The sequence below is a fragment of the Cnephaeus nilssonii genome, assembly GCF_951640355.1.
Source record: "Cnephaeus nilssonii genome assembly, chromosome: 6".
NCBI lineage: Eukaryota > Metazoa > Chordata > Mammalia > Chiroptera > Vespertilionidae > Cnephaeus > Cnephaeus nilssonii.
Window position 1 is genome coordinate 7,364,756 of NC_137077.1, and position 16,916 is coordinate 7,381,671.

Here is a 16,916-nt window from a genome sequence, read left to right on the forward strand (position 1 = left end):
TTTCCAAGGAGGGCAGCCGTCCAGGGCCAACGGAGGGAGACAGTGTTGACAGTGAGCGTCATGGAACCTGAGCTCCGGGCAGCTGGCTGGTTCTCCCCGCTCCCCACCCACCACCACCACCAAGGGCCACCCCACTCAGCCCCTGCCCACCTGCCCACACACCTCAAGGTGGGGTTTCAAGATCCCTCCCCAAGGGACCACCCACCCCATCCCCCGAGTTAGACAGCAGCCCAGAGGCAGGGACGGTCACAACCCAAGGTCACCCCGGGACTTAGCGCAGCCCCAGATCTAGAACTCAGGCCTCCTGGCTCCCTGCTTGGTGCTCCACACACTCCAGAGGCCAGGGGGGTGCAGCCTGACTCCTCGGCATGGAGGCCGTGGCCGTGGCCGTGGCCGTGGGAAAGAATGCAACTGGTTTCTGCTGCCTGGAGATAGGAGGTGTCACGTTTCCCGAGATGAGGTTCAGGCCAGCTACCTGCTGCGTTTTGCTGTCTGGAAAGTGTGGTCTGAAGGTGCCCCCCTCTCCCCAAACCTGGGCCTTTCGGTCTCCAAGGCGGAGGGGGCGGGGGAGGGGGACAGTACATCCAAATTCCAAGTAGCCTCTCCTGCCCTGCCTCCTCCAACAGTCTTGTGGGGAAAGGGGGAGTCCGGCCGCCCTATTCCGGGGCTCAGGGGGCCAGAGAAGCAAGTCGTTATGGAGATCTGAGCAGGGTTCTTTGAAAAGTGAGACTAGAGGGGGAAAATGAGGTTTCAGGATGCGCATCCCTGACCAGATGTGGGACGGGGCGCCCGCAGAGAGCCCAGGAGTGCCCGCCTACCTGTGCCACCCCTCCCAGTCCTGTGGGTCGGGTTTCCGGCCCTCGGCGCTCAGATTGTGCGGCATAAAATTTGCATCCAGGACAGACCAGAGCGGAGCTGAGTGAGGTAGGAGCGGAGGGAGCGTGGCAGCAGCGCGGGCCCCTGGAGGGAGTAGGTCTGGCCCCTGCCCGTCCGGGTCCTCCCCGAAGCCACGGGGCATCCTCCGAGGTGCACCCCGCGCTGCGCCAGGCGGGCGCCTCCAGCGTGCCCTTGATGGCAGGCGAACCCTCCAGACCCGGCTGGTGACACGGGCCACCCGTCAAGTCCAGAGGCCCCCCCTTCCCCCGCGCCCCGGCCGCAGCCCCTGGGGTGGCGAGGACCCTGGCGGGGCGGGACGGGGCGGCTGCGGCTGCCGGACTCGCGCGCGGGGCGGCGGAACCGAGCGGCTCTGGCTGCGCGCCCAGCCCCGCGCCCCCTGGCTCCGCGCCAGGCCGGCCCGCGTGCGCCCGGCGCGCAGCACTGCAGCGCCGGTCATATGAGCAGAAATGATGAGAAAGGCACTTTTTAATCTTTTCGCACTTGCTCTGCCCGCTCAAACAGTTGCAGGATGTCGATGACAGACTTGCTCAGCGTGGAGGACATCAAGAAGGCCCTGGGAGCCTTTGCCGGTGAGCAGCGCCCCTCAGCCCTCTACCCCCCGCCCCCCAGCCCTCTACCCTCATCCCTCATCCACCACCCTGGCCCCTGCACCCTCTGTCCACGCATCCCGTCGGGGGCACGGCGGGGGCGGGGGGGGGCGGAGAGTGGGAGTCCTCTGCGTTTCCCAAACTCGTCCGGGCGGGACTTGGGTCGGTGGGGAAGCCGTGCGCCCTGCCCCGGCCACCGAAAACTTGGGGCTGCCAAAGGCTGGGTGGCCGTGCTGGGAGGGCTGGAGTCCGGACCAAGGTCGCGACCAGGGTCCTGGAGGGCGCTCGGGACTCCCCCTTTAGGCGCGCAGGAGGGGCTGCGGGCAGGCGTGCCTTCTCTCCCACCCCTTACCCCGACCCCCATTGTGGACAGGGCTTCCCGCCCAGCGGGGGTCAGGGCTGGCCCCACTACTGTCCAACCCGCCCCCCCCGCCCCCCGCCCCCAGGCTCAGAGCCCTTTCCAAGGGGCCCAGAGTGAGGTGACCTTCCCAGAGCTGGCGCCCTGCCCTGCCCGGCCGGCCGAGCATCCTCAGCGCTGCAACTTCAGCTGCTCGGCTGCCCAGGGAGGGAAGCGTTGGAGAGGCCCAGGGCTCCAGCGCTGAGCCGCCTCCCTCCCATCACCCAGATGGGGAAACTGAGGCTGGGAGAGGGTCAGAAACCAAGACCAGTTCTAACCCCAAGGTCACCCGGCAGGCACCAGTGGGGTTAGGACTGGATCTTGGTCCCCCACCCTAGTGTCAGCCCTGGGTGAAGGGAGAACATGACTCCTAGCAGCACCCACACCCCCATACACACATAAGTTGCCCACTTAACATTGGGCCCTTTCCCAGGAGTTCTTCAAAAGGAGCTCTGGACGGAGAACATTGGGAAGGGGGACCCCATTTCCTTTCTGCTTGGTGCCCCCTCCCCGGGGCATGAAGAAGCTCGGGAAGCCACCTCCAGGGCGCGGAGACAGCCCCCCACTTCTCCTGGAGCCGCCTTGCTCCCTCTGAATAGAAACTTAACTGGGAATTCCTGGGGAGCCTTCTAACATCCCCCCAACTCCCCCCAGAATGGATTTCTGCCCCAAAACCAGAATGTCTGGGTCCTCCCAGGTGTGACCTTGAGAGAAACTTCGTTCTGTGTTGGTTTCCCGGTAACACATCTGTGGCCAAGAAAAAGGTTGCCTCTTCCCCCACTGGCCCGCTCCCCCAAAATACACACACCAGGTTCACATCCCTGCAGTTCCTCCACTCAGCCACCACCCACAAGGCTTTCTGTATCCCCTCTGCCTTCGGGGGCTGCCCCACCATCAGCCGAGGGGCCAGTGGTGCCGGGGAGGGGGGCCGGGGGAGGCTTGGGAGCCAGGGTGGTCTGGGTGCAGGCTCACCTCTCCCACCTCTGCCTCTGTGACCTTGGGCAAAGCGCCCTCTCCGGTCCGGCCTGCCCCCCCCCCCCCCCCCCCGCCACCGCCTCTCCCATGGGGGTGGATCCCCTTTATTCTCCAGGAGGGGCACAGGGAGTCAGTGGATCAATTCTGGGACACTCCCCTCCCCCACTTCCCTACTGCCCCCGGCCGGTGGGCATTCTAACCGCCTCTCTCCACCCCCGCAGCTGCCGACTCCTTCGACCACAGAAAGTTCTTCCAGATGGTGGGGCTGAAGAAGAAGAGCGCGGACGACGTGAAGAAGGTGTTCCAGATCCTGGACAAAGACAAGAGTGGCTTCATCGAGGAGGAAGAGCTGGGGTAAACTGAGGCCTGCAGGGGCCGCCCAGCCGGGCTCGGGGAGAGGGAGTGGGGTTGGGACTCTGGCCCTCCCGTCTGCCCCTTCACAGAAATAACCACGTCCGGCCACTGCTGCTTCCGGAAGTACAACCTCCCCAGCAAAAAGTGCGACTAACTAGCCTAAACGACAGCTGCTTAATATCGCTAATGGGACGCCGCCACTGAATAATTTAACACCATCCAGGAGGCCACTTTTCTCCCCCAACACCATAGGCAAGACAGAGCGCTAGCCAGAGTGTTTCATCGATTTCCCTTTGTCTAAAAGGCACCGCCACCATCCGCACACCCCAGCCTTCTGGCCCGGGGCGGCCAGAGCAGTTCCTGGGTAAACCGGGGAGGCGGGACCAGCTTGGGGGTGCAGGACACCAGGGAGCAAAGCAAAGGAGGAGGAGGAGGAGATGAAAATGCTAAATGGCACAGGGACCTCCCACCATAGCCCCCTCGGCCACCCGGCCTGGGTCTGCCGACCCCGCTGTGCCGATGGCCCTCTGGCCAAGGCTGCCTTGGATTTTGTCAGAAAGAGAAGTGGGGGGGGCGGGGGGTGGAGAGGAGCCTTTGAGTGAGGACTTCCTCATCCATCCGGTCTTACCCCGGACCATCCACAAGGGTACCCTCTGTCTAGAGCCTTCTTCTGTCCACCCGGGCCCTATGTGTGTGCACACGTGTGCCTACACACACACACACACACACACTGACTTCCACCTGCCTCCAGGCATCACCTTCTCCAGACTCTTCCCTTCGTCCCGGTGTGATGGGTGCCTCCGTCGAGCACCTGTCTGCTTCCCACCACCGCACCCATCGCGCTGGGCCGCCTCTCTCAGGGCGTTTGACCCCCTCCTCATCCCTTCAGGCTGTTTCCCAGGGTTTCTCTGTGCCCAGTTTCCAGCACGGCCCGGGCACGGAGAAGATACTTCTGTGCTGGTTGCAGCGGCTGAATAAGTAGCCACGGGCAGGTGCCCTGCCTGGAGTGAGGTGGAGCCGTCACTGAGGACAGCCTGTCCTTCCCGCACACCCACCCGGGAGGGCACAGCCACAGCCCGGCCCCCGCACGACCGCGCACATGCCCGCTGCTTGCTGCCTGCCCCAGCTGCCCCTTCCCCTGCGCAGATGCCAGCCCACCGTCCGCACAGGGTTCCTGCAAGGTGACCTTGACCTGACTCCCTCCCCGGCGTTTCTCCCCAGAGCCATCCTGAAGGGCTTCTCTGCAGATGCCAGAGACCTGTCTGCTACCGAAACCAAGACGCTGCTGGCCGCGGGCGACAAGGATGGGGACGGCAAGATCGGGGTCGACGGTGAGTAGCCACGGCCTGGGGCCCGGGCACAGGGGGCTCTCGGGACGCTTGGATGCTAAAAGCTCAGGGCTATGTCTGTCACATGCCGGGAGAGGAGGGGTCACACAACTCCCCAGATCAGAAGGGCAAAGGCAGTCTGTTAGGTCTGAGGCTCCGTCACGTAGGCAGGCAAAGAAGAGCTGGTGTATTTCTTCCAGATTCGAACAATCCTAAGGGAACCTTGTGGGAAGGGCATGCGGGAGCACTGGGGATTTTCCCTGGACCTGGCCTGCACCTGTCCCGGGGTTTTGATCCCGGCTCTGTCCACACGGGCTGTGTGACCTTGGGTATGCTCTCTTCTTCTCTGGACCTCCGTCTCCGATCGGTAACCCGAGGAGATGAGGCCAACCGATCCCCAAGGACCCTGCCGGCTCTCACGTTCTCAGATTCCCGGGATGGAAATTCCTTCTCTCCTATCCTCCTCCCCATCTTGTCGGGTGTCCTGTAACTTCAGGTCTCAAGCCCGTCTGGGCTTCACCCAAGCAGACCATTCCAGCATTGTAGGCAGGCCAGGAAAAACGGCCGCCGGGGACTGGCTGGGAGTGAGGAGACGGCTATCTTGCTGTTCACGCTTTGCTTTCAGGTCAGGTGAGGGAGTGGTGGTCCAGCATCACACACCCTTCTCCATTCAGCTCTAACCCCGCTGCCCCGAGCACGTCCCGCCTCACGCTCTTCCTTAGCGTCACAGCATCCTCGGGAGTTGTCGTCATTGTGCAGGGGGCTCACTGAGCTGGAGGGGCCTGAGCCTGTTCGGGGAGCCAGGACCTAAGGGGTGGGGCAGGGCTCTGTCCGACACGCTGTGTGACCCCCGCTCCTATGACCGTCTTCCTGCCAGTCGGGGCGAACACGGTGTGTGGGTGCTTGGCCTCCAGGTGTGGGCTGTCTGGGGTCCAAGCTGCGTGCCTTTGGGCAATTCAAGGAACCACTCTGGGCCTCGGTTTTCCCTCCTCGAAGCTGAGCCTGATGGCAGTCCTCCTCTCCGAGGTCTGTCGTGAGGGTAAGCTGTCCATGTGTGGAGCGTTTAGAATGGTGCCTGGCGCAGAAAGTGCTCTGATGCGTTTGTGAACGGTGTTCACCCTTTCATCCTCAGTGTCTAGCCCGTCCCTGACCCAAGCAGGCACTTACTACACATCTGTCGCCTGAGTGTGAAGGCCACCCCGCCCCATGCTTCCTCTCTGCCCTCCACCAGCCGTGACCTTGGCCACACGTAGGTTCCATTTGCACAGTTGTAGCCTAAGACCTGCTGGGGCGCGTGGTGAAATTAAGTGGCTATAGACAGAGATTGCTCTGGGAAAGGTACGAGGATGCGGGTCGTGGGTATAGTTCATGAAAGTTTTATGTCAGCAACGAGAATAGAGAACCTCTAGCAAGGTCAGGCGCAGCGACTGCCGGCCTGGTGATGACAGCTGCCCTTTTTTGTGGCTGGGAAGGACGGAGAGGTTTGAAAGGAGGCGAGTGAAGGGTGCTGGAGGGAAATCGGTGACTCCAGTAAGTGGCCCGTCTCCCCCACTCCCCCGTCCTCACCAAACCACTGATCAGATAGCTCACCCAGAGCCTGGATTCCCGCCATGACCCACCCCAGGCCTCCAGACCTGCTCCCATTTTTACTTGCAGCCAACGCGCCACGGCTCAGAGCCCTAGGCAGGGTCTTCATGGCTGGCTGCTCACCAGCAACCTAGATGATGAAGAAAAACCAGGCCAGGTCCTGGCCTGCTTCCTTGATTCCCTCCCTCCCCGCCTCCCTCCGATCTTAAAGAGCTTACTAAACTCTTCCGACAGCCCTTACCTGGGGCACCCCTGTGCCGGACGTGGGGGAGGTAAAGTGGAACCAGGCCCAACTCCCAGAGGCACCATTTCCTGGCTGGGTGCCTCTGGGCAGCAGCTCAGCAGCCCTGAGCCCCAGTTTCCTCACCTCTAAACGGGAGACGATGATACAGACCCCACTGGGATTCTGTGAGGCGCCCGGGCCATGACGTGTGGAGTGCTGAGTGCAGTGCCCAGCGCATAGTAAGTGCTCAACAAACACCTCCGAGGTGCTGTTCCTATTCTGTCCCCACGTTGCTCACAGCTCTGTGTGTGCACACACAAACGAATGGGAACGCCAGGCAGAGGCCGGGGGGTGCAGACCGGCTCTGTGGAGAGGGGGAGACACGGGCAGGTCTGGAGGCTGTGGGCAGGAATGCCGCCGGCTGGGAGGGCGGGGAGGGAGGCCCGGGCAAGGCGCTGGTCCCAGCAAAGGCACTAAGGGAGGGAGGCTAGGGCATGTTAGAAAGAGGCAATATGATGGATTTGCCCAGGGTGGGATTTGCCCAGAGAAGTGTTACCAGGGTGTGTAATGCGTGCCCAGCCCCGTGCTGGGGTCTGCGCAAATGTCACCTCATTTGACCTTGAGATGACAGAGGACACGAGTGTAGACACAGAAAGACCAGCTCCAGTGCCCACGGTGACGGTGGGGCCCCGCTTTTATGGTGAAAAGATGTAGCTGCCTCCACCCCCACTGCACCCCCAAACACAGTGCTTCTTCGGGAGGTGCTGAGAGGTGGGCGCGCTGGTGCCCAGCAGGCAGCGAGACGGAGGCAGAGCCACGGCGGCCCCCGGAGGCTCTATTCCAGTCCCTCGGCTTGGCTGCCCGCCCGCTCGCTCTGAAGGCTGAAGGGCCTCGAGGATGCTTTCACCTCCTGGTGGGACTGGGGGCGTCACAGAATCCCTCCGACCTTCACGTGCCTGTTGACTAAGCTCAGGAGTCAAGTCACTAGCCAATCACCGGGGTCCCTTCCAGCTCTGGGGACCCACGGGTGTCCCCGGGAATAAACCGCTCGAGGAGGCCCAGCCCGGCCCTTAGGCTCGGCTGTGCCACCTTGAACAGCGATCACAGTCACCTTCACCGTCACGGAGCGCTGACCGTGTGCCGGGCACAGGGCTGGCGTTTTCCTCCTTGGAGCTTCCCAGCTGTCTTGGAGGTGGACACTGTTCCTACCCCATTTATAGAGGGAGACACCGAGGCTCCCAGAGGCCGAGTTTGCCTAAACGCCCGTGCCTGGGAAATGACAAGGTCAAGATCTGAGTTCAGGTCTGTCTGGACCCCAAGCCCATGCCCGGGCTGCCTGCTTCATTCATTCATTCAGAGTTTAATGAGCTTCTCCCATAAGGTGACTTACTCATTGACTCATCGCTTGCTTCTCTCTCCCCCACTGGCCTATCAGTCCCCGAGAGCGGGCTTTGTTTTGCTCCGTGTGCTAGGAAAGGGCGGGCATGAGGGAAGGTAGTTGAATGAGGAGTGAGTGAGGGAATGAACGTGTGTCCTGCTCTGGGGACGAGATGCAGTGAGGACGGGGTCTGGCGTGTGGGCTGGAGACCCGCGTGGGCCGGGGCTGGCGAGCAGCAGGTGCTGGGGGTTCTAGACACCGGGCTGCCTCCGTCTCCAGTGCCGTTTGGGTTCTGAAGGTGAGGGGTATTGACCGTGTTCTTCGGGGTCCCAGGCGGAAGGGAGTGACCAGAAGGACCAAGTTCTAATCATAATCCTTTGCATTCCCGTCCCTGGGCAGCTAGTTCCAGGAGTCTCAGCCTTTTCTAGACGTGGCCGATGGATTCTGGAAGGCCCCCCCCAGTGCAGCGCTGGGGAAGGGGGTTTTGAGGCAGAGGTGCAAGCTGCCCCCAAACCCAGCAGCAGCTGCCAATTCTGGGCACGAACAGCAGACGACACTGAGTGGCAGCTTCCTTCCCCAGCCCTCGTCCTGAGCAGGGGCGGGCCCCGATCTGAACGCCCAGAGCGTGTTTCTCAGCACAGGAGCCTCTGGTTCCTCAGGTCGGGGGTGGGGCCCCCGAGTGTGCATCTCTACCGAGTCCCCGGTGGTGCTGACAACCCGGGACCACACTTTGAGAACCACTGCCTCCCAATACCCGAGAAAACAGGTGCCCTTACTCTTCCCGTTTTACAAACGAGGAAACCGAGGCACTGAGAGAAACATGCCCAGGGCCACTCAGTCTCGGAGCCAGGATTGGGGCTCGCAGGCCCAGCCGGGACCCTCTGCACCCTGCCTGTCACCCGGGCCTGTGTCCCCAGCCCTGGCTCTCCGCACCCGGTGCCTGCACATGGACTGGGCTGGGATGGGGACAGCGGTTACCGCCGCGTGGCACTTCCTGTGCACTGGGGACTGCACATGGGCCTCCCCTCTCCCAGCTCCGTCAGTCCCCACAGCGGCTGCACGAGGCAGGGAAACTGAGGCTCCGGGAAGTGGGGCGACTTGCCCAGGATCACACGGCTGTTCTATTCAAACATTGACACTCTGACTCCAAATATCTCGCTCTTCCTCTCCATGCTGAGACAAGGTGTGTGTGTGTGTGCGCGCACACACACACACGCACACACACACGCACACACACGCACACACACACACGCATGCAATCCTGAAACCCGATCCCGTCTCCTATGCTTCAGGCCAGCTTTCACTCAAGAGACTGTGAGTTTGTCTTTTTGCTTCTGTTGCTAAAAAATGTGGTCACAATTACCGCCTTCCCATCCCAGTCCGCTTCATCCACGGGCCTCAAGGCGTTTGTCTTTTCTGCTTCCTTCTGGCAAAACCTGTTCTCCTTTATCCTTAAGAAGCCTATCTAACGTGGGAGGTGGAGTGATGAGGAAGCTGGGGCTGAAATCCCTAAAGTCAGGCAGAAACTACAACCCAAGTGGGGGTCAACCTGCCCGCCTCCAAGCTGTCGCTTTAATTCAGCGAGTGGCCTGGAAGTGACCCGTGTCTCTTCTTTTACGTGAGTGCTCGGTCTGTGAGCCGCCTGAGGACCCTTCGGGAGCAGAGGAACACCCGTCCCCGGAGGGGGTGAAATTGAGTCGCAGACAGGAGGGAAGTGAGAAGGATGGAAGGAGCCCCCCCCCCCCCCGCCCCCCGTAATTCCAGCCTCTGGCCCCTCTGGGATTGGGTTTCCACGCCAGCAGGATGGCATCTCAGCGCCAGCCCGCAGTCCCCATGGCAAAGCCCCACGGTGTGCAGTGTTTTATCCCATCTCATGGCGTCCCTGGCCGGCCCGGCAAGGCCTGCGATCTATACTGAGACACGTGGAAACTGAGGCCCGGTGGACATTTAGTGCCCATGTCACAGGGCAAATCCTTGGTCGAGTGGCCCCGGGTCTTCTGAGTCTGCCCCTCCCTCCGCCAGGCTGAGCTGACACGGGAGTTATAAATGGTGTCTGTGCTTGGCCAGATGCTGGCTTTCATTCCCGCGGACCTCCCCAAGCCCGGCCTCACGCGGCACCAGAGAATTTAGCCGAGAGAGAGCAGCCGCCTGCTTACATAACCGCCCTCCTGTCATCAGGAGGAGCGAGGGCGGATGATCCCTGTCCACCGCCGGGCCGGTCGGCTCCAGCGTCTGGGAGGAGACGCACCCTGGCCTGAGCCAGCCTAAGTCAGAACCTTCCTGGCTAAGTGCCTCTCAGCCTCAGTTTCCCTGTAAGTAAAATGGGGATAAGCGGGCAGGCCAGGGCGACATGAGGTGACACACAGGCCAGTGACTGGCCCCCAGAACTGTTGACGAAGGCTCCTTGCAGGCCATCTAGTGTGACCCCAGGTGACCCTGCTCCCCGGTCTCCTGGGTTCGGAAAGTGATCCCTGTTTGCAATAGCAATTTATAAGAAACCCGGCCCGGGAGCTATTTCCAGGCGAGGCGATAACCCAGGAGGCCGGTGCCTTCGCCTGGTCATCACAGCCGAGGGGAGCAAAGGAGCCTTCCAGACGCTGACTCAAGGCTCATCTCAGTTTCACTCCGGCTGCGGGCGATCAGCGGGCGCTGGCCTCACCTGTCAATGACTTCTAAATTTGTCCGGTCCCCACAGTCCCCAGCACGGGGACAGACCTAATTAGGCTAATTTCAGTTTCCCAAGGGAAAGGAAAGAACGGAGTCTTCTCATCCTCTGACCCTGTCTGCTGCTCCCCTCCCCCACGGCCCCCTCCCATCCCGTGATTGGAGGATGAAGAAACCAGTGAGCTGGCCCAGGGGCCTGGGGTGCGGCTTCTGTGCATTCTGATGGGAGGAAACCCTCCCTAACCGGTGAGGCTGATGTCACGGTGCTCCCTCTGAGCCAGGCGTCGCTGTCCGAGGCACCTCTCGTCCATTATCTCATGCAGCCCTCACCACAGCCCTATGAAGAGATCCTTCAGCATCCCCATTTTACAGATGCGGAAACTGAGGGTCAGAGACTGCGTTTCCAAGGATGGGCACGCTGGAGGTGGGATCCTAACTCTGATGGGATAGATGGCGTCAGAAACACCCCTGCTGCTTGCTCTGGAGGCTTCCCGTGCCCTCTGTCAGTTTACATCTTCCCTGCCGTCGTCTCCAGACCCGTGTGCTTATTGCTGTTACAATTTCAAAGCTCCAACCTGTGTCACTTGTGCTGAGAGATCCAAGGGAGGTGGACTAACACATGTAGCGTGTGTTCTGTGTGCCAGGCTCTTTCTGGATTTGCTCAGCTGGTTTTCCCAATAGCCGTGCCAGGAGGCGTTGTCATACCCACTTTACAGATGAGAAAACTGAGGCTCGGAGAGGAAAGTAGGGATCTAAGGCCACCTAGCCAGGAAGTGATAGGACAGGATTCAGACCCTCCTCCAGGGTTGCTGGAAGGTTGTGTGCAGGGCTGGGCAGGGACAAGAAATGGTGGGGGCAGCAGCAAGGCCCAAGAAACAAAGATTATGGCCATTGGCAGAGTCCGTGCCCAGCAGCCGCCAGGCATTCATAGGCTTGGTGCTGAGGTGGCGGGAGCTGTAGAAGCATCTTGATAACTCCTGCTACCGAGCGCTGGGCGCTGGCCGTGGAGCAGGCCTGCGGCGAGAGCTTCACTGCCGGTTCCTCTGGCAACCCAAGGCGCTCCACTCTCAGACGGGGAAGCAGAGGCACAGTGACGTCAAGTGTCTGGTCCAAGGTCACGGAAACAGGAAGTGGGGTCTGGGAGTTGGCTCCTAGTTCCCCTGCTCCAAACGCTGCGGGTGAGTGGGCCCGCCAGTGCACGGATCAGAGAACCAAGACCTGGAAGGGTGAGGGGCCTTGTCCAGGGCCATGAGTGATGGCCGAGCCGAGGCCGGAACCCCGTGCTCTGACACTCTGTTCCCCATCCCAGCGTCCTGCTGCCAAGTCAGCGACCGAGACTCTTGGGGTCTCTGTGTGTTTGCCGTGTGTTTCCCTCTGAGGGACGTGCCCCTGTCGAGGAGACCTTTTCCGATAGGCGTGCTGCTCGTTAACTGGCTGGTTCCTAAGAGCTCTGGCCCGAGGGAGATGCCACCCGAGCAGAGGTGACCCTGCCCTCCGTTTGCCTGCAAAGTGCCTTCTCCGGTGCTGGGAGAACAGTTCGAGTCCTGTGCTCTCCGCAGAGAGCCAGGCGGTCGCCATGGCGATGCCCTGGCTGCTTCGGGGTGGATCCCCGGTGGGCAGAGCGGTGTGTTCTCAGAGGCTCCTAAACACCCCAAGGGTCCGAACTAGTGCCCATAGTCAGACTCCAAAGTGCCTGACTTCCCACCGCCGAGAGCCCCTGGGCCTGCACTGCTTGAACCCCTTCACTCTGACGCACCGCCAGGCGAGGGCGATGAACAGGCTCTACTGATGCGCAGCCGAGAACCTGGCATTTCCTGGTGAGAGTCAGAGAGGCCGTGCAGGTCGGAAACGGGAAGGACGAAGCCCCCCTCTTGGCCATCTCTCCGTGAGCTGGTGTTCGCAGGACAGAGCGGCTCGGGGCCCACGGACAGGAGGCACTGGCCAGCGCCCGTGTTCCAGGTTCAGTGGCAGGTCGAAGCCTGAGAGTGCATGCTTCCCCTCCCTCAGGGACGCCGGCTCCATCAGGAACGGCCTCCCCACATTCATGTCGGGATGTTCCTGACATCACAGGCCAAGTCCTGCCTCTACTTTCCTCATGACTCAGACACTTCGCCTTCAGACCTCCCTTCCCATCTGCAAAATGGGCATCATCCCACTACCTCCTGGGGCTCAGTGAGAATTACATGAAGTCAGTACTTGTTGACCCCTAAGGAGCCATCGCTCCATCCCTCCCTCCCTCCACCCCTCCCTCCATCCCTCCATCCTTCCCTCCCTCCATCTCTCTATCCTTTCCTCCATCCCTCCCTCCATCCCTCCCTCCCTCCACCCCTCCCTCCATCCTTCCCTCCCTCCATCCCTCCCTCCATCCCTCCATCCTTCCCTCCCTCCATCCCTCCCTCCATCCCTCCCTCCATCCCTCCATCCATCCCTCCCCCATCCCTCCCTCCATCCCTCCCTCCATCCCACCCTCCATCCCTCCATCCATCCCTCCCCATCCCTCCATCCATCCCTCCCTCCATCTCTCTATCCTTTCCTCCGTCCCTCCCTCCATCCCTCCATCTATCCCTCCCTCCATCTCTCTATCCTTTCCTCCATCCCTCCATCCATCCCTCCATCCATCCCTCCCTCCATCCATCCTTCCATCCATCCCTCCTTCCATCCCTCCCTCCCTCCCCCCATCAGTCCATCCATTTGGCATCCATGTATTGGCCATGTGCCAGGTCTGTTCTATTGCTAGGAGGGTGCTGAATAAGACAGGGCTCCCTGCCTCCTGGAATGTACATTCTAGTAGGGGGAGACCAGTTAAATAAGTAAGTGCATAAATAAGATCATCCCAGAAAGTGCTAAGTACCAAGAGGTAAATAAAAATGGGCTGATAGGACAGAATCGTGGGGGTGGCCGCATCTGAGCCGGCTCAGGTGTCACTCTAGGTCAGAACCTCTGGGGTAAAGAGGGAAGCCTCAGAGCACAGCCTGAATCAAGTTTACTATGTGACCTTGGTCGAGCTACTTCACCCTTGGGCCTCAGTTTCCCCATCTGTAAAATGCAGGCAAAAGCATCTCTCCATGGGGCAGGGGTGAGAATGTCATAAGATAACACATGCAAAATACTCCCCAGGCATTAAGTAAATAAGAATTTAAATTCTATACAAATGGACAATTCCAAGCAAAGTGCTAACGATAAAAGACATCTCCGAAGAGCCACCTTTGGGTCACAGGAGCTCATGCCGAGAAAGCCAATGAGGGGACACCTGGCCGGTGGAGGGGTTTTGTAGGGTTTGGTGTTGGGTTCTGTCTCTGCCATGCGCTGTACTGCCCAGCCCGTGGTCCTGGGAGTGTCAGGACCGGCTGGAGGACCCACCCACTCTCCCCCCTTGAGGTGACACTCAGGCCCCCACCTCCGGCCACCTGCCATTCCGTCCTCAGGGACAGCCTGGGACAGGAGAGGCGGCTCCATTTCCCAGGTCGGACCCTGGAAAGGGGAGCATCCAGATTCAAGAACCCGTTTTCGTTGTCTCTCACAAGGAATCATCGCTGCCCCTCCCTCTAGTGACAATGACAAATGGCTGATGCCCAGAGAGTCTGCTTCCTAGCACTCAGGGACCCCCTAGCTCTTCACCCCACCCATGCAGTCCCCACTGAGGACACTCCACTTTCTAGAGGCGACGGGACTTACCTGGGGCCTCAGTCTCCGGCAGGCTGGGGACATGGCATCTCAGAGCCGCATAGATGTGTGGGAGGGGTGGCAACTCCTGGTTCTCTTGTCTCCCGGAGAGAAAAACCACAGAGAAGAGACTCCCTGGGCCCCTGATCTATAATAATAAGAGCGTAATATGCTAATTAGACCGGACAGCCTAACGACCTTCCAGACGTCCTTCAGGACGAAGCTGGTTCTGCGAGGGCTGAGCCCCTTGCACAAATTTCGTGCGTTGGACCTCTGGTGTCAAATAAAGGTCTCAGCACCCCCTTTGACCACCACAGCGAGGACCCCACACCTGCAAGGGCGTGGAACACGGGGCAGGGGGGCTCAGGGAGGAGCCGAGGACCCCCTGAGCACCACCCGTCTCTCCTGACTCCTCCGAGCCGGCCATGACGACAAGGCTAGCGACCAGGTCACACAGCCCACAAGCGACAGAGCCAGGTTGCAGCCCAGGCTGGCTACTGGGTTGTCCCAAATGCACCGCCTGGTTTCCTCCCTCGGAGCCCCACCTGCGATCCCTTCCCCTCCACCTGCTTTCCCCATGGGACCCTGCATCTGCTTACAGGACTCGATCAAAGACCCCTCCCTCTGAAGGTTTTGCTGCTGCAAAGATAGATGGCCCTCGTCCCCCTGTGGCGGTGAAGTCCCCACACCTCTCAGCCTTTCACAACCACACGTAGCCCCTCAGTGTCAGGCACGGAGCCAGGGGTGGGATGAGCCATGAGCAAGGTCTGTGGGGTCTGCAGCTTCATGCTCCAGTTGGGGAGGCAGGCAACGAAGGAATGTGCAAGCAATACTCAAAAGTACTTTGAGCGAGTAAGGGCTGTGGATATAACAAAAGGTGATGCTAGCTAAGAGCATCGCTGCTTTCACCGGAGTGACCCAGAGAAGGCCCCTTGAGGAGAGATGTGTGGGAGGAGACCAGGTGAGTGAGAGGGAGCCAGCCCTGAGGAAGTCCAGAGAGAGTATCAGGTGGGCGAGCAGCAGGTGCAAAGGTCCTGAGGTGACAACACCCTCAGTGTGTTTGAGACTCACAGAAAGGCCAGCAGCTTGGAGCACTTCCTGCCAGGCGTTGTCTTCCTCCCAACTAGACAAGAAGCTCCCGTGGGGCAGGGACCATATCTCCCCTGGGCCTCCCCTCACCTGGAGGCTCTGCAAAGTCACTTCTCCTCTCTGGGCCTCAGTTTTTCCTTCTGTAAAATGGGGTGATCCTTCCCAGTCTCCTGAGGGCTTGTGATGTTAAGTGAGGAGCTGTGGGAGACAGAGCTCAGCCTGTTCTGAGCACCTGCTGTGCTCACTCCTCTGAGCTGTGCCATGTCCCATGCTCAGGGTCCCTCCTGAGGAAGAGGTTCTTGAATCTGGCTGCTCACCAAAATCGCCTTCTAACAAGTAAAATAACTCGCCCTTTTCCCCAGGCCTCCTCAGTCAGAAATTCCAAGGCCAGGGCCTGGGAGTCTGTGACCTTGATGGGCAGGTGGGGACCAACTAGATGAGTGGCCAAGAAAGGGCTGAGTCGAAGGCACACAGACTGGGGCCTGAAGCCTGGCTCTGCTTCTTCCTGGTAAAAATGTCTGGACTCTGAGCCTGGGTTTCCTCGTCTGTAGAATAGGAATAATGATACAATGCACATCCCAGGATTAGTGTCAGAGTCAAATGAGATATCTACACTAATAAAAGAGAAACATGCAAATTGACTGTACCTCCATGACACCCACCAGCCAATCAGGAGTTGGTATGCAAATTAACCCAACAAATATGGCATTTAATTTGCATATGCAGGCACAGAGTGGCCAGGTGGGGCAGGACGCCTGCTATGAGGGGGAAGGCGGGGGGACGGAGGGAGCTTCAGGAGCGGCCCTCCGGCCAGAGCGGAGAAGACTGAAGGCTCCGGCTGGAGCAGACATTGAAGGCTCCAGCTGGAGCGAAGGCTCTGGCGGGAGCAAAGATGGAAGGTAGCGGCCAGAGCGAAGGCCTGGGTCCCGGGTGCTGGAGGAAAACCAGTGCTGGCAGCCAGGGGAAGGAAGGCCTATTGCATGAATCTTCATGCAACGAGCCTCTAGTTGTATATAAAGTGCTTAAAATAGTGACTGGCATGTGGTAAGCATTCAGAAAATCACCATTGCTATTATTATTGTCTTTACTAATAATTTGTCAGCTGCATGGCATCATGAAGTGAAAGACACAGTAGGTTCACCATTTCCCTCCCTCCTTCCTTCCTTCCTTCCTTCCTTCCTTCCTTCCTTCCTTCCTTCCTTCCTTCCTTCCCTCCCACACCCCTCGTCCCATCACGCCAGGTTGTCTGCAGCAGATGTGAGAACAGAGAAAGGCCTGCAGGGGGCCCAGCAGTTGGCCGTGGCCGGTCTCTCTGCACTGCCCACCTCTGACTCACCTCTTTGTCATTTTCTTTTGCAGAATTCTCCACTCTGGTGGCTGAAAGTTAAGAGGCTCTGGCTGCCCCGCCTCTCTACCCCCGACCCCCAACCTCCGCCCCTCCCGCTGCCCTCCTCTGTTGCTGTTCAGTTTGTTTATGTTATTTTTTACTCCCCCCTGTCCTCCTTCGGCCCTCAAATGACACCTTTCTTCTGGAAAATGCTGGAGAAACAATAAAGGCTGAACCAATTGGATTCTTTTGCTAGAAAGGATCCTGGACAAGGGGTGGGGGCGGGAGTGGGCCCTTGGCTTTCCAGGCACACCTGTGCAGGGGTGGAGCAGGCTTTAGACAGAGAAGATGGGGTGAAAGAGAACCCTACTGAGCCCCTCCTCTGCACTTGTGGCCGAGCACAGCTTTCCACATGGGTTGCCCATTAACCCTTGAAACCACCCCATA

At 59.9% G+C, this 16,916-nt stretch overlaps 1 protein-coding gene across 2 annotated transcripts; it reads left to right on the forward strand.

The window, feature by feature from the left end:
• Positions 1-894: 894 nt before the first annotated feature.
• Positions 895-16,694, forward strand: PVALB (parvalbumin). Of its 2 annotated transcripts, XM_079775739.1 has the most exons (5): positions 895-924; positions 1,399-1,466; positions 3,078-3,210; positions 4,432-4,541; positions 16,502-16,694. In XM_079775739.1, exons 2-5 carry the CDS (start codon positions 1,406-1,408, stop codon positions 16,528-16,530), a joined length of 333 nt encoding a protein of 110 aa, XP_079631865.1. In that variant the 5' UTR covers positions 895-924; positions 1,399-1,405; the 3' UTR covers positions 16,531-16,694. The 2 variants fall into 2 exon arrangements, with proteins under 2 accessions (XP_079631865.1, XP_079631864.1); XM_079775738.1 differs by lacking the exon at positions 895-924 and having other exon boundaries at positions 1,394-1,466.
• The last annotated feature ends 222 nt before the right edge of the window (positions 16,695-16,916 follow it).

Coding starts and splice junctions, on each gene's coding strand:
- PVALB (XM_079775739.1), top strand. CDS start 1,406: ATGTCGATGACAGACTTGCTCAGCGTGGAGGACATCAAGAAGGCCCTG. Junction 3,211..4,431: donor ATCGAGGAGGAAGAGCTGGG/GTAAACTGAGGC, acceptor GTTTCTCCCCAG/AGCCATCCTGAAGGGCTTCT. Junction 4,542..16,501: donor CGGCAAGATCGGGGTCGACG/GTGAGTAGCCAC, acceptor TTTCTTTTGCAG/AATTCTCCACTCTGGTGGCT.